Consider the following 23,371-nt stretch of genomic DNA (forward strand, 5'->3'; position numbering starts at 1 on the left):
AGGAAGCACTAGTTCCCAGTGCTTGTCAGCGAAGTTATGTGATTATAGAGCTAATTATACTGCCTTCCATGCGGTGTTATTGAATCTACCTGACTATTGCCTCTTGGATGACATGGAGTAGTATGACTGGTTGCTACCCCCTTTTGAAAAGGGTATGTCTTGAGGTCTCTAGACAAGAAGGAGGTTCCTTGGTCTGACTGGATGTTATTAGGCATCCCACACATGCTAAATATCAGCTCCAGACATCTGATTACAGTTGCAGAATGCAGGATGGGACATGGAAAAGCAACAAAAGGAAAATGTGAGTGTTCACCAATAACTGTAAGTAGATGGGGGTTATGTGCTGCGGTAGGTAGAGGTCCCTTGATGTCAATACTAAGCCATTCCATAGGTTGCGTTCCCTTTATGAGGGTCCCTCCAGGAGGTCGATAGAACTGGGGCATCAATTCCGTACAGATCTTGCACGAAGCACAAGCCTTCTTGACATCGTCTGTAGAAAAGGGGAGATATTCGATCTCACAAAGTGCAGCAGTCGAGTCACTCCAGGGTAATATAATCCATTGTGAAGGTCAGTGAGTGTGGAGGTAGAGAAGGCTGTGCAGCAGAAGGTTGCGTGAGCGTGTTTGGAGCCACATTTTCCTTTCCTGGATGATACCATATTGTGTAGCTAAAGGCTGCAAGCTCTGCCCTCCATTCATGTATATTGTTATTCTTTATATTTGTACACTTTTTGCTGTCACACATGAATGCCACAGAGCGTTGATCAGTGATGAGGTCAGAGTGGCACCCGGCTAGGTAGTGACTCCATTTACGCACTGCTTCTGTGATGGCAGTGGCCTCTTTCTCCACAACAGGATGTTGCAGTTCACTTCCTTGTAGTGTCCTGGACATAAGAGCAACAGGTTGACCACCTTGGTTGAGCACTAAAGAAATAGCTACATCAGATCCATGACACTCAACCTCAAAAGGTAAGTTTTCATCTACAGAATGGTTGCTTTTTCTAGTTCTTTCTTGAGTAATTTAATGGCATCCAGCACGCTTTCCTCTAATGGAAACTTCTTTGTGTTTACGACGGGTTGTATTTTATTTGATAAGTCTTGAATCCATTTGGCATACTAAGCAAACATCCCCAAAGCTCTTCTTAGAGATCCCAACTCATTAGCTGGTGGAAACTCTTGTAATGGCCTAAGCCTCTCGGGATCAGGCCGTATCACACCATTCTCCACACAGTAACGAGGAATAATGATCGAACGTACCCTCTTGACAGTCTTGAATTCATTGATCAGCAGGTGTCTTTGCTTGCCGACCTCTAGAAAGTGCTTTTCATTATGATCATGCTCCTCTTGTGTATGCCCAGCAGTAGTGATGCTGTCAAGATAAGGGATAGCACATTGTAGGTTCTCCTCATTGACTAATTATTTCATAGCTCGTTGGGAGACAGCTACACCATTTTTGACTCAAAAAGGTACCCTACAAAAATTGCACAGGCATCCATCAGCTTCAAGAGCAGTATACTTTTCTGTCTGACACTTTTAGTCGTACTTGATGGTAAGCACTTTTCAGAAAAAAAGTGGAGAACACACTATATTTTGCAAGGTTATTTACCAGTTCATCAATCCTTGGCAGAGGGTAGGCATCTAGCTCAGTATACTGATTTATTGTCTGTGAACAGTCAATACACATTCTCTTCTTTTGCCGGTTTGTAGGATCCTTCACAACTACCACTTGAGCTCTCTATGGGGATCAGCTTTTTTCACTTATTCCTCTTGAGAGTAACTGGTTGCTTTCTTCTTCAATGAACTCTTGTCATCCTTACTAAAGCGTCTTGACTTGGTGGCAATCGGCTTGCAGTTAGGTGACAGGTTAGGGAAAAGAGAAGGCTCTTGTAGTGCTGCTGCTGTGTGTGCACAGTATGGATCATCACATTTAATATCAGTTCAGGCATGGGTCCACCTAGTTCAAACTTCACACTCAGATGCTGCTGCTGGAAATCCTGGCCAAGTATCACATCAGAGCATAGATCTCTCAGTATACCATGGCATGTAGGTAGATAAGGGTCGTTGAGGTTGAGAATAAGATCTACCACAGCGTACTCTGGGGAACTGGTATTCAAAGATTTCTGTGCCATGCTGATGTCCTTACTGGTTGGATGTACCCTTAGTTTCAGTTCATGTGCAACCTTCTGACTAATGTAGCTAGCAGTACCGCAAGAGTCCATGAGGGCATTTAACTTCTGTCCATGAACCATAACTAAGGTAGCTGCCTGTGACAAACCGTGGGGAATATTAGTAACTGCAGCCAGGACCTTAGAGTTAAAATCTGTTGCTGTAAAGCTTGAAGGGATTTAAGACTTACACTCGAGCATAAAGGCCCTTCTTGGCACATTTATTGCAAGTGGCCTCTCGTGCTTGGCAGTCATTCCACCTTTGATATGGACCACCACAGAAGAAACATTTCTTTCTGGCATTGTAAGTAGCAGCCACCTCTAAATTCTCAAAAGGAGCTGAAGTGTTATTTGATGAACTGGGGTCCACACTATGTGCCAGAGAATCCTCTTGAGGGGTCCAGGGTGGCTCAGGCTTCACTACTGCAGCCGCATGAGCTGCTTGCGGGGTGTAAGCTTATGTGTTGCCTTGTGCCAAGTCTAATGAGGAAGCCTGATTGTAGGCAGTCTGTAGGTCAAGTGTAGTTTTCAAAGAGGCTCTGACATATTAAGGGTGAGGCAATATCAACGATGAAAGTATCACGGATTCACTCCTCACGGCACTGCTCTGCACTGACAAATTAAAAGTTGCAGTCTTTATCGAACCTGTGTAACTCAAAATTCATCTAAAGATCTGCCTGGTTCTTGTTGCCTAGTCGCAAGTAAATGTCTTGCAAAAATTTTATTGGGGGTTTTGACATAGTTTCTCTAATGTAGTAATAGCTGAATCAAAATCTGTGCACTTCTTTTTATATTCAGACACATAGTATGCCATACTATTCACTAAAGTTTTAAATATGGGATATTGTCTCCACAGTCCTCTTGAAATCTGTGAAGATCCTGTGCCAATGGCACCACTCTTATCCCACTGTTGGGGAGCTGGGCTCATCGTCCAGGAAGGCAGGCAGGTTTCAACAACTTCTTTATTGTACATAAGTTGAGTAAATCGTTTTGACAATGATGCGCTTGGCCACTGCCTAGGCTTTAAGCAACTTAATTCTCAAGTATAGTCTGGAGCAAGACAAACTTCTTAGCTACAAAACAGTATCCCTTACAAGACATGTATAAAGGAGTTTATGCATTATAACCATACACAATCACTCAACAGTACGAGAGTACACTGTTTCCTTATCACACATTATAAGTAACATATTACAACTCGTCTGTCCTAACCTAATTAGGGCAAAGATAACTTGCATTGATATGACACGACATCGACCTCGCCAGCCCAGCTTTGATGTAAACAGTCAGACAGGAGAGTATGAAGAACACAAACAGCAAAAGCAAAGTTTACCTTTGCCTTTATCGAAGTGCCAGTCATGTGACGTTAGCGGCCATGGAGCGTCATCTTCCTGTATCTTCAGCTATCCTGATTAATTCCACATTGCTGATTCTTTCTTGTAAATCACTTCTTATACAATCCATACACTTTAATCGTTGTCTTCCTCTTGCTCTTCTTCTCTCTATTCCTCTAAGTAAACTGTCATTTTCAAGTTCTTTTACTCTTATAACATGTCCCAAAAATTCCATCTGTCTTTTCCTTATTGTCTTCATCATTTCTCTTTCCATTCCTGCCCTCCTCAGAACTTCTTCATTTGTTTCTTTTTCTATCCGTGATATTCGCATCATTCTTCTCAAAAACCATACCTCAACTGCTTGTAATCTCTCTCTCATTTTCTTCTTTACTGTCCACGTTTCCACCCGTTTAATAGCGCTGACCAGACAAAACATTTCAACACTCTTATTCGTGTCCTCATATCCATAGTTATGTTAGTTAATTTTTTTTTCATTCGTCCGAAAGCTCCTTTAGCAATACCAATTCTTCTTACAATTTTTTCCTCCCTCATCTGATATAACGGCACCTAAGTATTCAAAACTTCTCACCTCCTCTATATAGCTTCCGTGGATATTAAGTTGGATATGTATCACTTCTCTCCGTTTTGTTAGAACTATTGCCTTTGTTTTCCTGAAGTTAATCTTCATCCCTTTCTGCTGACATGCTTCCACTAATCTATTCACCAGTTCTTGTAGTTTTTCTTCTGAATCCGCTACCAGTACCGTCTCATCAGCATATCTCAGATTATTAATGCTATTACCACCAACCTTGACCCCTTCCAGTTCCTTCAATTCGTCCATTACGACTTGTCCGTATAAAGAAAACAAGTCTGGCCACAGAATACATCCTTGTCGTACTCCTCTTTTTATAGTCACCCTCTCCATCTTCTCTCCAACTCTAACAGAAGCTTTTTGATTCCAGTACAGGTTTACAATGATTCCTACATCCTTATTATCTACCTCAACCATTCACAAAGTATGAAAGTATGAAATCTTTATCTATATCGACCAAGGATAAAGACTTATCGATATCACACTAGTGAAAGAACAGTTAAACATCAGTACATGCATTTCACCTTTGCCCTGCATACTTCTTCACGTTTCAAGCAGCTGGGACAGTCCCTTGTGAAATGGCCATCATAAAGAATCACGGCATCCATCATCACTGCAGCTTCACATTTGCTCCAGATAAACTCATCCATCATCAATGCATTGGACATTCACAGTTTTTCTACTTCACTCAAAATACAGCAGTTTTTGTGACTTCCCCAGACACCTCCAGCTCATACAACAGCATCTGATTTACACATATCACCGGATTACTGTGCAGTCCTAACATCTTCACTGTCCACTTTACCTAAAAACCACTATGCTATTGTCAGCCACACATAAGTGCTTCCAACCATTTCCTAAGATGAACTTAAATATGTGTACACACATTAACCCGAGGCGTCCCATCGACGTATGGATACTTTGCAACATTTTGCATTTGCCAGTCCTGACGACGTACTGGTATGTCGTGCAACTGCAAGGTGCATAATTTGCACAATTTTCAAATTTCGCGCTTGATTTTCGGTACATATGGTCGCTCGACCTTCCCCTACCTGCCACCAGGCATGGACACTCAGTGACCCCAAGCGACCCACGCTCACCCGCGGCTCGGTCACTCACCTGTTAGCAATGGTCCTGCTCAGACATGGCACATAGAGGTCTCTCCGAGGAGGAAACCCAAGCCGCCCTGGACGCCTTTACTGGCGACAGCGATTCCCCAATGGACGACGAGGTTGTTGACAAAGATTATGTCCAGCCAGAGGAGGAGGAAAAAACCAGCAGTGATGAGGAGATCCCGTCCCCCAGGAAGCAGCTGTACGTGACTTATCGTGCTGCTAGAGAGGGGCAGCAGGCATAAAAACAATGTGCAACATCCTCTAGCCAGCCCCAACATGATGTGGAGCCCAATTTTGATGACGAGGATGAGGATGAGGACGAGGACGGAGCCGTGGGACATGCTGCCACATGGTACGGCCGAGAAGTTATCACTTATCATGGCCCCGAGCGCACACCACGTCGTACGAGCAGGTATGGGCCTAGTCTTTTGTTTGGGGAGGTAGGAAGTGCCGTGGAGGGAGTGGGGAGTGAAAGGGAAAGTGCAAGGAGGAGTATTGAAAGTGAGAGTGCCAGGAGTGAGTCATCACTCTCCCGTGGTGGTGTGAGGCAGCGGGGTGTATCACATGGGCGAGTGAGGGTGTGTCCTGAATCACGTGGGGTTGTGATGGAGGGGGAAGGTGGGGAGGAACCACTCCCCAGCACGTCTTATGCTCCCCAATATTCCCTAACACATAGGCGAGTGAGGGTGCGTGATGAATCATGTGGTGTTGTGATGCAGGGGGAAGGTGGGGAGGAACCACTCCCCAGCACATCTTATGCTCCCCAATATTCCCAGACTTCATCCCCACAGCCCCCTAATGTTCCACAAGGCCATAAGGGTAAGGGAAAGGGAAAGGGTAAAGGCCGAGGGAAGAGGAGTGCAAGTGGGGAAGCCCTCCGCACTTCTCCTCCCCAACCTCCCTCACCAGCATCTCCTCCCCACCCAGACGAAGGCGACGATGGGGATGATGGGGACGAGATTTTTGTTTCAAGGAATTGGGAGGATGGGAGTGATTTTTCTCCCATCATTCACCCCTTCACTGAGCAGGGGCGTGCTGCCTGCATTGCTCCTGGAATTCACCCTAATTCCACCAGGCTGGATTTTTTCCACCTTTTTTTCAATGAGGGTTTTGTGGAGCAGATAGTTGACCAAACAAACCGTTTTGCTAGTAGCCAGCGCTGTGAGAATGAAAGATTGGGCACAAGGAGCAGGCATTCTATCATATATGATTACCCTGTCTCCCTTTCAGAAATATTTTCATTTTTTGCCCTGGTCCTTTTGATGGGTATTATACAAAAGAACAGAATTCCGACATACTGGACAAGGGACCCTGTTATGCTGACACCAATATTTGGCCAAGTCATAAGCCATAATTGCTTTAAACAAATTTTAAGTCGCCTCCACTTTTACGATGTTGATGATCCTGCAAATGCAAATGACACAGATAAGATGAGGCGAATTAGGTTGGTCTTTGATCACCTGAGGCAGTACTTCTTTCATTTTCCCTGGAATGATTATTGCTTCCGTGGCCGGGAGCCATCTGAGTGTGCCTTGCGCATTACGGAGGTTATTCTCTCGGGCACGAAAGCATACATTCCTTTCTCATATCCTTTGACTAATGCAAGAAACCCTTGGTTTAATCACGCTTGTTCTAATGCTGTCCGCAACAAGGAGAAGGCCTACAAAAGGTACCGGAGCCAACCCACCCCTGAATCAAATCATCTTTACGTTTCTGCCCGGAATCGTGCTAAGTCTGTTCTTCGCTCTACTAAAAACAATTTCATCCATACTAAATGCTCTCAACTCTCCAACTCGAATTCTTCCCGCTCCTTCTGGCACCTTGCCAAAAATCTTTCTAACAACTTTACCTCGTCATCCTTCCCTCCTCTATTCTACTCTGATGGTTCTGTAGCTATTTCTTCTACTAATAAAGCAGATCTCTTCGCACAGACTTTCTCCTCCAATTCCACCTTAGACAATTCCGGTGGCGTTCCTCCATCACTTCCCCCCTCTGACTTCCTCATGCCTGACATCAAAATTTCTTCAGCTGATGTATTTTCTGCCATCACTGGCCTCAGTACTAACAAGGCACATGGGCCTGATGGGGTCCCTCCTGTTGTTCTCAAGAACTGTGCTTCTGTGCTTACACCCTGCCTAGGCAAACTCTTTCGCCTTTGTCTGTCAACGTGTACCTTTCCTTCTTGCTGGAAGTTTGCTCTCATTCAGCCAGTCCCAAAGAAGGGTGACCACTCCCAACCCTCCAACTATCGTCCAACTGCTTTAACGTCCTGTATTTCAAAAGTTTTCGAGTCAATTCTCAATAGAAAAATTTTAAGGCATCTTTCCTATCACAACCTTCTTTCCAATCGTCAGTATGGGTTCCGTCAGGGACGCTCCACTGGCGATCTTCTCACCTACCTTTCAGACTCCTGGTCATCCTCCTCTCGGGACTTTGGCGAAAGCTTTGCCATTGCCCTAGACATCTCAAAGGCTTTCGATCGAGTCTGGCATAAATCTTTAATTTCCAAACTGCCCTCCTGCAGTTTCTATCCTTCTATGTGTCCCTTCATCGCTAGCTTCCTTTCTGGTCGTTCTATAGCCGCTGTTGTAGACGGCCATCGTTCTTCTCCTAGATCTATCAACAGTGGTGTTCCTCAGGGCTCTGTCCTATCACCAACTCTCTTCCTTTTATTCATCAATGATCTTCTAAGCTGTACATCTAACCCTATTCACTCATACCCTGATGACTCCACCCTTCACCTTTCCATTCGGTTCCCGCAACGCCCATCTCAACAGTTGCTTCAACAAACAAAGGATGAGGCTATGGCACACCTAATGTCTGACTTGGCTCGTATCTCCGACTGAGGTAAAAATAATATGGTTGTTTTTAATGCAACTAAGAATAAGTTCTTACACCTATCAACCCGACAAAATCTTCCACAGGTATACCCATTAATGTTTAATAATATTCAGCTTAATCCTGCATCATCCTTGAACATGCTTGGGTTTTCATTTACTCGGGACTTATCTTGGAAAGATCATATTACATCTCTTGTAAAATCTGCTTCCAAGAGATTGGGTGTGCTAAGCCGACTCTGCTCTTTCTTTACCCCTGCACAATAGTTGACTCTATACAGGGGTTTTATCCGCCACTGTGTGGAGTACAACTCTCATGTGTGGGGAGTTTCCCCACATACAGCCCTTCTCAATAGGGTGGAGTCAAAGGCTTTTTGTCTCATTAACTCTCCTCCTCTTACTGACTCCCTTCAACCTCTGTCTCTTCGCCGCACTGTTGCATCTTTATCTCTTTTCTATCGCTACTTTAATGGTCACTGCTCCTCTGAACTGTCTGCTTGCATTCCTCCACCTCTACGACGGGCGCATAGCACCCGTCTGGAAGCAAACTCTCATCCCTTTTCTGTCCTACTCTCTAATGCAAGAGTTAACCGTTACTCCCAGTCTTTCATTTATGCAACAGGTCAGCTCTGGAACCGTCTCCCTCTGTCTGTATTTCCGGTGCCTATGATCTCCAGTCTTTCAAACGCAGTGTGTCCAGGCATCTCAAAATGATCGGATCTTGAATTTGGCTCTCTATTGTATTTTGTTTTTCTCTTTGAGGGAACTGTTACTGCAGGCTCATGGCCTTTGGTTCCTTCTTCCTCGCATAAAAAAAAAAAAATTCGTTCGTCATTTTATCCCAATAGAGACCTCGTCACAGACGAGAGTCTCGTGTTGTGGAGAGGCAATATTTCATTTCGGCAGTACATATCCAACAAAAGGCACCGTTTTGGGTTCAAGATCTTTGTTATGTAGGACTGGTTATGTGCAAGACATAGTCTTGTACACCGGTGCACAGACAGACATAATAGAAGATCGGAGTATCGGGCTGTCGGGAGCAGTGGTAAAGACAATGATCATTGTGGTCACGTCCTTTACCTGGACAATTGGTACACTAGCCCTCTTCTCACTCGTTATCTACACAGGCTTGACACGGGAATCTGTGGTACCGTCAAGGTGAACCGGCATCACATGGTCAAGGTGGGGCGGAAACTTGATAGAAATGAGGTTGTCTTCTTTCAGGCAAACAACATACTTGCAACTGTGTAGAACCATAATAGAGAAGGCAGCCTCTTGTCCACGGTTCACCGCCCCTTGATGCACTGTACTGATTCCGTGGATTACCGGAGCAAGAACAGGCGCCACATATGGAGACCTGAGGGTGTCCTAGATTATAACATCAACATGCGCCTGGTGGATCAGTCAGACTCCATGATATCCACGGTCGAGTGTGCCAGGACCACGATGAAGTAGTATAAGAAGCTTTTTCACTCGCTTGATATAACTGCTCTGAATTGCCACCACATGCACGCCATGACAACAGGAGTTCAGGAAACCTCTGAAGGGTTTGTGAGGGAGCTAACAAGAGAGATTTTTTTCCCGGTATGCGGTTGAAAGGCCCCAACACCGCACCCGCACTGCCCCTGTCGCCCAAACTTCCTCGAGAATACCCGCCTGCCATTTCCCCACTCCTATCTCTCCCCAGCTAAATAGACCTAGGCCCCAACGCAGGTGTCACGTGTGTAGCAATTCCCGGGTGAGACCCACCACTCAGAGGAAAGACACCCGCTATGAGTGCATAGTGTGTGACGTGGGTCTCTGTATTCACCCATGTTTCAGCGAGTATCACACCTTGATGCACTTTTGATATGGTGTGAATGCGATAGGACGTTGATACTCAGAAATAAATGCGACAAACAGACGCTCAGTGAAATTATAAGGCCCGTAGATCTATAAATAGTTGTATAAAGTGGAAACGGGTGTAATATAAGTGGACAATTAGTATGTAAGTGTATAAATATGATCTAAGTGGAAACATACCTAGTGAGGATATTTTGATGCGATATTCTGACGCTCAGTGGAATAAATAAGGCCCATAAGTATGTAGATATTTGTATGGAAAATGCAAACGGATGTAATATAAGTTGAAATTTTGTAAGTGCTGCAATTAATTCTAAGTCAAAATATTCCTAGCAAGTGTTTATAGATGCGTTTACCTGACGCTCAGTGGAATAAATAAGGCACGTAAATATGTAAATAAGAGACTACAAGTGGAAACGGGTGTAATATATGTGAAAAATTAGTATGTAAGTGTGTGAGTATTATCTTAGTCGAAACATTCATTGCGAGGGTATTTTGGTGCGATATTCCGACGCTCAGTTGAATAAATAATGCCAGTAAATATGTACAGTGCAGTATAGGGTGTAAACGGGTGTAATGTAAGTGGGAAAGTATATTGGGATTGAAAAAATAAAGTAGAAGTTGAAACACGAGTCGTAGAGATTGTGCTTGCTATGTGAATATGCACTAGTATTTCGGTAAATGCCCTCGTAATGAATGTAAATAATTGAAAAGATTTACAGTGGTGGAGGAAAGGTTTTATGTAAAGAAAATAATACTATGAAAGTGATAAAACAATATGGTATGTTGAGATACGAGTCATAGCAAGTGCGCTGAGTAAGCAGATGTGCGCTATAGTTATGCTACATGTCATCGTAATGAATGAAAACAGCTGAAAACATATACATACAGTACAAAACGGTAAAATGGCATTGAAACAGTATTATACAAGTAGAAAAAATGATATGTTGACTGAAACAAGAAACTTAGCACATAGCGTGTTACCACTCTGATCCAACTCACTATGCTAGCGCGAAGGTACAATGCTTATTTTTCATATATATGTCATTGAAAACCTTTATATTGTTATTCTTATTGTTTATTAGTTCAAATTCAATAAATGTAGATGGTGTTGTTTGTGGTTTCTCCCAAATTTACCTACCATAGAAAACGTGAGGGACTCACACGTCAGTGATAGAATACGATACCTGGCGCGGGGGACCTCACCTGTTCCGACCACTTATTGACCACGGTAAGCCCTTTCTTGGTGATTTTCCTTTGTTTCTCAACAAAAGCGGAAGTTTTAGCCAAAATTTTTTTTTTTCCAAAATAGGTCGGGATTGGGGGTGTCGGAGGTGCGAAATAGCTCGTGACGTGACAGGTTAAGTTGATTTAACCCAAGTTTGAAACCATGCAACTAATGAATCAAACGATGTACACTGGGAGAAATACAGTAGGTTTATGTTCAATCCATATTATGTTTACAGCCCACTTCCAGTCATCTTTGTAATTTTCTCTATCATATTTGCTGTACTGCTATTGGCTATGCACAGAATGCAAGCTAAGATTGCTAACTTGGAATCTGTTTTCAAAAGCTGTCCTTTACAAGTGAGACCATCTGAGTAAATATCTTAAATATTTTAATATTGTATATATATATATATATATATATATATATATATATATATATATATATATATATTTTGTTACATAGCCTATGATTTCATCATCCTTTGTATAATTCTAACGTACAGTATGCTGCATGTTTGATCACGATTTGCCTCGTGGCTTCCATAGTGCGTGTTCTACCTCACTCCCCCCCTCCTCCCTTATAGTAGAGTAAGTCGTTCTTTCTGTTGTTCAGAGCAGGAGTCTCAACTCTTTGTCCCCTATGGCTTCATTTGCGCGTCCTTCTTACAAGTTGTATCAAGCTCTGCTGGCCCCTATATAATGAGCTCAGTCTCTGCATTAATTGCCACTTAGATCTACTCCTCACTTGCTCACATCTCTGTCCTCCCCTGTACAGTTGTTATTATTTTTGTGAGTTCTCAGAAAGTCTCCAACCATCTAGCTGCTGTGTAATTTGAGTATAAGTGTTATTACATTTTTTCTTGTACTGTTTAGCATAAGGTGTTAATTCGTGGGCCTGGTGAGGTTTTTGCAATTGATGTGGAGTTTTACTGTCAGCCAGTAGTAATAATATTTTGTATCTGTAATAATATATCTTGCATTAACTGAGCATTATCCGGTTTTCTCATTTTATCAGGGCTGACTTAGATTTACACTTGCTAATTTCGTGTTAATAGAGGCTATTGCAGTTAACCATATATTTAACCTGTTTTTGCCATTACATTATCCTTATGAGTCCTGAATGTTTAGTTGTTAGTTTGAGCATTAAACTTTAACTTGTAATTTTACCTAATTCTTTTGTTTTGAATCTGGAACTTTGCGGGACAGTTTTCTCTGTTCCGTAACATAAATTTGGCGACCTCTTATCAGGATATTCAGGATATTATCATAAGGATATTGCTTGATATTTTGTGATTGTGATTTATTCATGATGTCTACTATTACTACTCTTGATGAAGCCAAAGATTTTTTGTCAAATGTGCAAACAGTGTGTGATGTAGAAAACAGAACAAAGAATGAACTTAAGCTTGTTGCTCAACAATTGGGGATTGCTGTTCGCTCTCATCATTCTAAAGATCAAATTGTTGACATAATTAATAAAAGCTTGTTTAATTTAACTCCTCCAGATGAGCAAACGCAGATTGAATTAGCTAAGTTACAGCTAGCCCTGCAGGAGGCTTGTGCTAAGGAGGCTGAGTTTCACGCACAAGTTGAACTTCCTAGGATTCAGGCAGACCATGAGTATCGCATGAAACAATGTGGAACTGGATCATCTAGCTCTGATGATTTTGATGTGGCTAAAAATGTTAAACTTGTTCCTCCTTTTAATGAATCTGATTTAACAAAGTATTTTCAGTTGTTTGAGAGGGTAGCTACAGGTTGTAATTGGCCCAAAAAGTATTGGCCAGTACTCCTTCAAATTGTTCTCACCGGTAAAGCTCAAGTAACTTATAAATCTTTGCCTCAGGATCAATCTGATAATTATGATGTAGTTAAGAGCTTGATTCTTAAGGCCTATGAGCTTGTTCCTGAAGCCTATAGAGTAAAATTTAGGACAACTTATAAGCAAGATAAGCAATCCCATGTTGAATATGCAAAAATCAAAGAAGATCTGTTACAGCAGTGGTTAAATTCCAAGAATGTGGATTCTGATTTTGGTAAATTTAATCAGATGATTTTGCTGGAGGACTTCAAAAGGTGTATTAATAAAGATGTTTCAGGAGACAGCGTGATGTGAACAAAAAGGAGTCTTTAAATATTCAGTCAATTGGTCTAGTGTCCACCCTTGAGAGTTCCCAGAATTCTTTAACCGAGTTAACTGAACCTGCTTTGAGGGGTAAATTAAATTCTCATGATGAAGCTCCTCTTTTGAGCAGTAACGTGGGTGACACTCTCAAGAGTTAATGTACTAATTTCCTGTCTGATGGTTTTGTCAGTCCTCTGGACAGTAATGACAGGAAATCAATTAAAATATATCGTGATACAGGTGCTTGCCAATCCCTTATGCTGACCAGTGTTCTAGGCTCTAATGTTAATTCCTCTGATGAAACTGTAATCTTACAAGGTGTAAGGAATAATTACTTCTCTGTCCCTCTGTGCAGAGTGAATTTAGAGTCTGGTTTTGTTAATGGTTCCGTTATGGTTGGGTTGGTTGAGACACTCCCAATGTCAGGTGTAACTTTCTTACTTGGAAATGATATTGGTGGAAGTCAAGCGTGTCCAGCTCCTCAGTTGTCTAGTGAGCCAGTGGCTGCGACCGAGGATTGTGATGTCCATGATGTGTTCTCTGCATGTGCTGTCACTAGGGCTAAGTCTAAAGTTACTGGTGACTTAGAGGATAATGATGATGATGATGTTATCCTAGCTGACACTTTTCTTGCTAATTTGGACCACTCACCAGCTGAGGCAGTACCCCGTAGTGTTGATAATTTGTCTCGTCAAGAGTTGGTTGAGTTGCAGGTTGCTGACCCTGAGTTGAAAGGTCTAGCTAACTCTGCTTGCAGTGAGGAAGAGTCAGCTGGTGCTTCTACTTGTTATTATATAAAGTCAGGAGTACTTATGAGGAAGTGGAGAACCCCAACAGCATCAGCCGACTGTGAATGGGAGGTTGTACATCAAGTTGTCATCCCTCGTGTTTGTAGGCAGGATATCATTAGAGTGGCTCATGATTCCAGTTTGGCAGGACACCTTGGAGTGAGGAAGACTGTGGCACGCATTTTGAAACACTTCTACTGGCCAGGTATCTTCAGAGATGTTTCCTGGTATTGTAAGTCTTGGCACACCTGTCAAGTTGTGGGGAAGTTTAATCAGACCGAAAAGGTTGCACCTCTAGTTCCCATTCCTCCTTTTGAGGCGCCATTCACCCGTGTGTTGGTGGATATTGTGGGCCCTCTTCCTAAGACTTCTTCAGGATTTTCTTATGTGTTGACCCTGATTGATGTGGCTACTCGTTATCCTGAAGCCATTCCACTTAGAAATATCTCAGCAAAGAACGTGGTTAAGGAAATGCTAGGGTTCTTCACAAAGTTTGGTCTGCCCAAGGAGGTACAGTCAGACCGGGGAAGTAATTTCATGTCAAATGTTTTCAAGCAGTCTCTGAAAGAGTTGGGCATCACCCAGATCACGTCTTCAGCTTACCATCCCCAGACCCAAAGAGCATTGGAGAGATATCATCAAACACTCAAATCGATGCTCAGGAAATACTGTTTGGAACATCAGAAAGACTGGGATAAAGGTCTTCCATTCGTTGTATTTGCCGCAAGAGAATCTCCAAATGAATCACTGGGCTTCTCACCCTTTGAACTACTGTTTGGCTATGAAGTAAGAGGACCCCTTAAGCTACTCAAGGAATGCTGGCTGTCGGAGGAAGATGACGTCAACCTGCTGCAGTATGTGATGAAGTTCAAAGAACGGCTGTCCACTGCTTTACAGCTGGCGAGAGAGAATTTAGGAGCTGCTCAGGAGAAGATGAAGACTTGGTATGATAAGAAGTCCAGGTTACGCCACTTTCATCCAGGAGATCAGGTTTTGATTCTGCTTCTGGTACATGGGCAACCTCTTCAAGCCAAGTTTAGTGGTCCTTATATCGTGGAGAAGAAACTCAGTGATGTCAACTATGTCATCGCCACACCAGATCGTAGAAAGAACAAGCAACTTTGTCACATCAACATGCTAAAGTTATATCACAGGCGGGACGAAAATAACCCAGTCTGCACTGTAGCTGTTCCAGCCGAGTCTGCAAGTGAAGTTCTCCCATGCAGCATGAGCCTGAGTGATAGTTTGGGGAAGAATCCTGATATCATGAATGATCTCCAGACTAAGCTTTCTCATCTACCTCCCGAGGAAAGGCAGGAGTTTTCGGCATTACTGCAGGAGTATCCGCAAGTGTTCCGTGCTACTCCAGGAAAAACCACTGTGTTGATGCATGATGTCGATGTTGGAGACGCAAAGCCAATTAAACTGCCTCCTTACCGTGTGAACCCAGTGAAAGTTCCTCTCATCCAGAAGGAGCTTGGCTACCTGTTGGACCACAAGATGATTGAGCCCTGTCAGAGCGAGTGGAGTTCTCCTGTCACTCTAGTCCCTAAGCCAGGTGGGTCACAGCGGCTTTGCATCGACTACAGACGTGTTAATCAGATAACCAAAACAGACACTTACCCTCTCCCTCGCGTGGAAGATTGCATAGACAAGATCGGAAAGGCTAGGTACATAAGTAAGTTTGATTTGTTAAAGGGATACTGGCAAGTACCTATGACTGAACGTGCTAGGGAGATCTCATGTTTTGTAACACTAGGAAAGACTTTTGCATGTTCTGTAATGCCATATGGTATGAAGAATGCACCAGCCACATTTCAGAAGCTCATGAATGTTGTAACAGAGGGTTTGGCAGGGTGTGTTGTTTATATTGATGATGTATTAATCTTCAATGACAACTGGAAAGATCACCTATGCCATGTAAGTAAATTTCTTGAGCATTTGGTTCAGGCTAATCTTGTAGCTAATTTATCAAAGTGTGAGTTTGGTCAAGCTAAAGTTCAGTACCTTGGGTACGTAATTGGTGATGGACATGTTGCACCACCAGGAGCTAAGGTTCAGGTTTTAAGTGATCTTCCCAGACCTAAAAGTAGGAAAGAGCTACAAAGATTTTTGGGAATGGTAGGTTATTACAGGAGATTTGTTCTTAACTTTTCAATTCTTGTATCACCACTTACAGACCTACTGAAAAAGGGAGTTAAATTTGTCTGGACCGATGACTGTGAATCCTCTTTCAGCAAACTTAAAGCTATCCAATTAAGTCAGCCAGTGCTCGCTATTCCAAATTTTGCTAAGCCTTTTTAGATGGCTGTTGGCGCAAGTGATACAGGAGCTGGGGCTGTTTTGCTGCAAGAGGATGATCAGGGTATTGAACACCCTGTATCTTATTACAGTAAGAAGTTCACTCCACCTCAAAAGAACTACTCAACTATTGAGAAAGAGCTTTTGGCCTTGATTTTGGGTTTACAGCATTTTTCATTTTATTTGTGTTCTGGTTTTGACCCCATAGTCATTTATACGGATCATAACCCACTGAAATTCCTTAGTAAGTTTAAAGATAAAAATCAGATATTGACAAGATAGAGTCTACTTCTTCAGGAGTATTCATTAGACATACAACATATCAAGGGGAAAGAAAATGTTATTGCAGATTGTTTATCTAGACTTTAGACAGATTGTTTTAGAGTAATAAGAAATTTCCTTTGTAAATTTCTTTTTCTTTGTGGGGAGGTGTTACATAGCCTATGATTTCATCATCCTTTGTATAATTCTAACGTACAGTATGCTGCATGTTTGATCACGATTCGCCTCGTGGCTTCCATAGTGCCTGTTCTACCTCACTCCCCCCCTCCTCCCTTATAGTAGAGTAAGTCGTTCTTTCTGTTGTTCAGAGCAGGAGTCTCAACTCTTTGTCCCCTATGGCTTCATTTGCGCGTCCTTCTTACAAGTTGTATCAAGCTCTGCCGGCCCCTATATAATGAGCTCAGTCTCTGCATTAATTGCCACTTAGATCTACTCCTCACTTGTTCACATCTCTGTCCTCTCCTGTACAGTTGTTATTATTTTTGTGAGTGCTCAGGAAGTCTCCAGCCATCTAGCTGCTGTGTAATTTGAGTATAAGTGTTATTACATTTTTTCTTGTACTGTATAGCATAAGGTGTTAATTCGTGGGCCTGGTGAGGTTTTTGCGATTGATGTGGAGTTTTACTGTCAGCCAGTAGTAATAATATTTTGTATCTGTAATAATATATCTTGCATTAACTGAGCATTATCCGGTTTTCTCATTTTATCAGGGCTGAGTTAGATAGATTTACACTTGCTAATTTCGTGTTAATAGAGGCTATTGCAGTTAACCATATATTTAACATGTTTTTGCCATTACATTATCCTTATGAGTCCTGAATGTTTAGTTGTTAGTTTGAGCATTAAACTTTAACTTGTAATTTTACCTAATTCTTTTGTTTTGAACCGGGAACTTTGCGGGACAGTTTTCTCTGTTCCGTAACAATATATATATATATATATATATATATATATATATATATATATATATATATATATAACATAAAATAACAAAATATGAGGTTACATATAGTATAGTATTACTTAAATTATACATGCAGTTATAAGCATATATATTACGGAGCACTCTTAACCCTTAATTAACCACCAAAATGGGTAAGGTAAACCACACAGGAAAACTTACTTTGCTTTACACTGTAACATACATACAGAATAAGAAATCCGGGTTCGTTTACCAAAAGGAGGGATTCACATATGCCTCACAATACAAATATAAAAACTAGTTATTTGTCTCACCCAACCAAAATACCATAAGAGGAGGCTACGTACTCACAGAGCTTGATGAACTTGAACTCGTCAATGATTAATCAAGTTATAATCCACACACTAGTGTTATATGGAGAAATGAACCAAAAAGGAAAATGATGCACAAGCAGTGTGTTTTGTAATCAGAGTAAGAAGTATGCCTGATGGGAGCTGTGTCCCGAACGGTTAGTAACAAAAAAGTGACAAAATTTGTTAAAAACGTTTAACGAAATGTGTCAACAAAATTTTACAAAATGTGTCTATCTCACTGTTTCCTCAAGCTTAAAGTAGCTTTTCTTTTCATTTCCAGGCCAACTAGCCACTACGGTGTCTTAATTATTATCTACAACCAATCTCAAACAATGGAGGTACAGTTGCAAGCAGATGACTCGAGGCCACCTAGTCCACCAACATGTTGATGTTTTTTGTGGTAACAGTGGTGGGTATGAACTTGACCGAGATTCAGTCGGCTGTTCTGTCGAAACAAACCCAGTGATAATTTGTCAATGTGCTGTTCTAACTGGTCTGCAGTCAATATCATGCAAGTAAACGTATTATACTGATAATGATTAATTTGTCATACACATGGTAGATATAATTATAACCAGAATATTACAACCTAGGCGTCCAAATAGTGGTGCGTTCACTCATGCGAGACACGGGTATCGGTAGTGATTTATTTTGTTCGTCTATCGTCGTGAACCAAACAACTTTCACCAGTTTTCAAGAGACATGCCATAGGATTTGTCATGAATCAAATTCGCGACATTTTCCTTTTGTGAGAAACCACGAACTATTAGTGGAAAACTCACTGTGTATCGTTCAGTTAACCGTTTCTCTCTCCATTTCGATGGTATACTTTTTTCAAAACATTCGTCACTGTTTCAAAAGTGACCGTTCTAATGCACGTCATTAAGTGCTCTACTGAGCGATATTATTGTTTCTATATTGTTCGCCCCTCCTTGCTTCAAACGTTGGCCACGCCTTCTTCCGGCTGGCCTGGGCATCCTACCCCAAACATCATATTTGAATCAGTGTTTTGTTTGTCGCGACGGAGTGTGGTTCTGTGCTCCAGTAGTGAGAGTGAGAGAGGTCTTCTAGCACCCAGACTCCACTAGACTACAGTTCTCCAGGCTCCCACCCTTCCTTGGTGATACGCTACATTGACCAGTATTTCCTTTTCGTATTTTCTTAGGTTTAAGAGGTTAGCTTCTGAGTGAGCGAGTGAGTGCGATCTCTTTATTTTGAATTCATTTTGAAATGTAACATTATATTTATTTCTTTGTAATCAGTAAATTTAACAGTTCTTTTTCTCGAGCTTAATGTAATGTAAACTCGTGTTTCATTTCTCCATACTAAGCTTATTTCTCTATTAGCTCCTAGCTTGCATAAACGCTTTGCCATTCATAGCTGGTACTTGGGCCAGTCTTGTTGTATTAAGCTTAAAATCCGTTGTGCCTTCTAGGAGTTAACGCATCAGCAAGAACCTGATATTATTAATAGTATTAGTTATTTATTGTCAGAGGTGAAGTCACTTTCTCCAGAGGCTAACAGTACTAATAAACAGCAATTCTGAGTAATTGGTCTCTGCTGTGTACTGTTGAGAAAGTTTATAAATTCTCGTTCTGAGAGAATCGGCGAAGCAAGCCGGCATAACGTAATCATTGCTTGATATAGCAAGACAATTCATTGTCCCTGCTCTTCAGTATTATTGAGAATTATCCTTTAATAATTGCATTTATTTTAAAAACCCCGTGACAGGATTATCAGCTTCCCCGCAACCTAGCATGATCACAAATAATTCGTGATGCTCTTCTCCCCGCCTCGTCAACCTGAGACACACAAACCTGTTATCAGCGAATCTGATGCAACTGGGAGAGTTAAAGGTGCATACCACAGTTATTGCTATAGAAGGGGAAGCAGGAGGTGGGACTGAGGAGGGTGGTGAGTGAGGAAGGGTTGGGAGAAGGAGGAGGATGTGGGCGTGAAGAGAACGATGGGTGAGGAAGGGTGGGGAGTAGGAGTTGGAGGGTCTGGGAGAGAGGAGGCCAATAGGTGTGAAAGGGTGGGGTCGAGGTGGGAGATCTACTTTCAGGGCGGTAAGGTTAGCTATCCTGTATCAATTATTGGAAATACAGCTATATATATATATATATATATATATATATATATATATATATATATATATATATTATATATATATATATATATATATATATATATATATATATATATATATATATATATATATATATATATATATATATATATATATATATATATATATATATATATATTGGCAAAGAGGTAACCAATGCCACCCGCCCACCCTTCCATCAGACGTCCCACCTCTTCCCAACCTTCCTCACCCACCATCCTCCTTATAACTCCCACATCCCCATCCCCCTGTTCCGCATACTATGGTGTGAACCTTTAACTTTCCCACCTGCTTCGGATTCAGAGGTCGACGAAAGTGAGGTTCACGGAGAGGGATGACTGGCATGACGGTATTTTTGTGATAATAATGGTAGGTTGCGGGGAAACGATAACCCTACGGCATATCTCTTGAAAACTGGTAAGGGTCGTTTGGTTCATGAGGATGGTCGAACAAAATAAATCACTACCGATACCCGTGTGTTTCACATGAATGAATGAACCACTACTTGGAAGCCTACGTTGTAATACTACGGTTATAAATATATCTACCATGTGTATGACACGTTAATCATTATCAGTATAATACGTTTACTTGCATTATACTGATTGGAGACCAGTTAGAACCGCACATTGAGCAATTATCACTGGGTTTGTTTCGCCAGAACAGCCGACTGGATCTCGGTCAAGCCTTTGTTACCAGATAAAACACCAAACATGTTGGTGGACTAGGTGGCCTCGAGTCATCTGCTCGCAACTGTACATGCTACCAATTACAAGTTAACACATCTTAAACCTTATCCAGTAGAGAGGTATCACAAGGCGAAACTAACTGGTCGTTGGATAACATTCTCATTTGCTCTTCCCACACTACAGTATATGTCACATCCACTTATGGTCAAGGACAAAGGTCTCTCCTTCATAGTTCAGAGAAAAACATTTACTATTATTTTGCCCAGAAGCAGAAAAACTAGTCTTTCAATGATCTTTTGACAGCCGAGCAAACAGAGGGAAAATAGTGAGGTCTTTAATTCTTCAACTGGGGGCAGCAAAGCTGATAAGAAAACTCGAAAAATTATTTAACGTTCTTGATGGCATGTCTTATATCCCTACTTTATCTTCGCATCCTCTATTTCACCAGTTCGTTACAGGGTAACTACGCCAATGACACCTCCCTCCTTGAAGGAAGAAATTTACCAAGAGGAAATTTGTTGGTACTGTACAAATTTAAATCCTGAACAGTTAAACTGCTAAAATATTAGTAACACCTTTTATATGTCGTGCCTCCAGCAAATATTTTAGAAGAAATAGGGCCCAGCAGGTCAATCTAAGGTTTCTGTCCTTAAATCGGGACAAAAATTTCAGAAGGTGGTGATCAGTGTACAGTACCACATCACCTGACCCTGGACCAACATAAATGGAGAAGTGCTGAAGGGCAAGTATGAGTGCAAGTTCTTTCTCATTAGTTGAATAATTTCTCTGCGCCTTATTGAATTTTTTTGCCAAATAGCACACAGGCATCTCAAAACCTTGGCCATTATCCTGAAGGAAAACTGCACCAGCCCCTAGGCCACTGGCATCAACAGTTAATTTAAAGGGTTTATTAACATTCGGAGTTTGAAGCACTGAGTGACTTGACAGGATGGCTCAGACTTTAGAATAGGCATCGTCACATTCTGACTTCCACTCACACTTGACTCCTTTTCTTAAATAAGTGAGGTGGGGCTACAAGATCAGAGAAGTTCAGGACAAAACGTCTGTAGTACCCTACCATACCCAACAATCGCTGCAACTGTCTTTTATTTTGGGCTCTGGGGGAATTGACTATGGCCTGAACATTAACAGCAGGTGAACTCACTTGGTCTTATCCTACCACATAGCCGAAATACTACACTCGAGCCTTTACAAATTCACATTTAGTTAAATTAAGTACTAAATTAGCAGCAAGGCATCTAGCTGGCTCAAGTGTTGTTCCCAGGTGTTGCTAAAAATAACATAATCAATATAAGTAACACATACCTTCAGGTCCTTGGTGAGATCATTCATCAGCCTCTGGAAGGTGGAAGGAGCATTCTTCATACCATAGGGCATGACTTTACATTTATAAGTATTGCCACCAACCACAAAACAGGAAATTTCTTGAGCCTTTTCTGTGAATGAGTCTTCCCAATGCCCCTTCGCCTAATCTAATTTTGTAATAAACTTTGCACTGCTTATTGTTTGCACACATCATCTACTCAAGGAAGTGGATAGGTGTCAGTCTTGATAAGGGAACTGACTTTACGATAATCAACACAAAAATGATATGGCCCACCGGGTTTTGGAACCAGTACGACTGAGGAGCACCATTGGCTTTGACATGGCTCAATTAACCCTTGCTGCAACATGTAGGTCAGTTCCTCTTGACTTATGGACTCCTTCTGAGGACTAGTCGGGCAGGGTGACTGCTTTACAGGGCTGGTGTCTCCAACATCCACGTCGAGCTGGGCCACTTCTGTCCACCCAGGGGTATCCCGGAAAACATCAGGGAACTTCCTGAGAAGGGCAACAAGGTCGGAACACTGCTCTGCAGTAAGATGGGTGAGTTTATTAGTTAATTTACTCCATGCGTCCTGGTTTTCTTTCCAACTAGTCATCTGGTCCAAAGTCAGAGGGCAACCCCCGTCCTCCACTAATTCGATTGCCTACAACACACATGCAGCACTTGGGGGGGTCCACATCTCGCCTGTGTTACTTCTTTAACATAATTACATGACACAATCTTCATTTCTTCTTCCAGTTTGGGGTTAAGATGACAAAATTTACTTCACCTACCCTCTTCACTACTACATAAGGGCCTACAAAACTTGCTTGCAGGGGCTGACCATGAATGGGAAGCAAGATAAGAACTTGATCGCCTGGGTGAAAAACTCCGTTCCTAACTTTCTTAGAGTGGTCATACCACGTTCATCTTCTGACATGATTCCAATTGTGCCCTGGCTACTTCCATACTAAATGCCAGTCTTTCTTTAAGTTTTGACAAGGACTCTAGCAAGTTAATTTGGCCATCATCCTTGACCCATTGTTCTTTAAGGTCAGGATTTACACATTTCTTTCACCTTAATTAGGTGTATCAATATTACTTTCATCACTTTTTCAGTGCCTATGTCAAGTTTTCTCACAGTAAGTACTCGGTTATCCTCACTGGGTTTTACATCGCAGGCGTTATAATAATCGCTCTGGCATACTCCCATTATTTTCTAGTACTTTTGTGCTATCGGAACTCAGCTTTATGATCTGCTTTCGCTCAGGTGAAAATGTAAGCTAAGGTACTGATGGAAGTTCTGACTGAGATGCTTGAATGGCAGGCCACTGAGGCTGTG

At 41.9% G+C, this 23,371-nt stretch overlaps 1 protein-coding gene across 1 annotated transcript; it reads right to left on the bottom strand.

Annotated features, from left to right (window-relative positions):
* Nucleotides 1-537: 537 nt before the first annotated feature.
* LOC145390992 (uncharacterized) lies at nt 538-22,969 on the bottom strand. The gene is made up of 7 exons (XM_080265724.1): nt 22,951-22,969; nt 22,289-22,575; nt 5,143-5,209; nt 2,356-2,602; nt 1,965-2,195; nt 1,257-1,368; nt 538-960 (listed from the first exon to the last, which is right to left on the bottom strand). The coding sequence occupies exons 1-7, from the start codon at nt 22,967-22,969 to the stop codon at nt 538-540; spliced, it is 1,386 nt and encodes a 461-aa protein (XP_080121850.1).
* Between the last annotated feature and the right edge of the window lie 402 nt (nt 22,970-23,371).

Source organism: Coenobita brevimanus, chromosome 16 (assembly GCF_032717465.1).
Source record: "Coenobita brevimanus isolate Jiangsu-jjx chromosome 16, ASM3271746v2, whole genome shotgun sequence".
Taxonomy (NCBI): domain Eukaryota; kingdom Metazoa; phylum Arthropoda; class Malacostraca; order Decapoda; family Coenobitidae; genus Coenobita; species Coenobita brevimanus.

What these genes read in the sequence shown, in the direction of transcription:
- LOC145390992 (XM_080265724.1), bottom strand. An exon ending in TTTGTGTTGATTATCGTAAA is followed by an intron (nt 5,210 to 22,288) that starts GTCAGTTCCCTT and finishes CATTGCTAACAG; the next exon opens with GTGAGTGACCGAGCCGCGGG. An exon ending in AATTCAAGACTGTCAAGAGG is followed by an intron (nt 961 to 1,256) that starts GTACGTTCGATC and finishes TTACCTTTTGAG; the next exon opens with GTTGAGTGTCATGGATCTGA.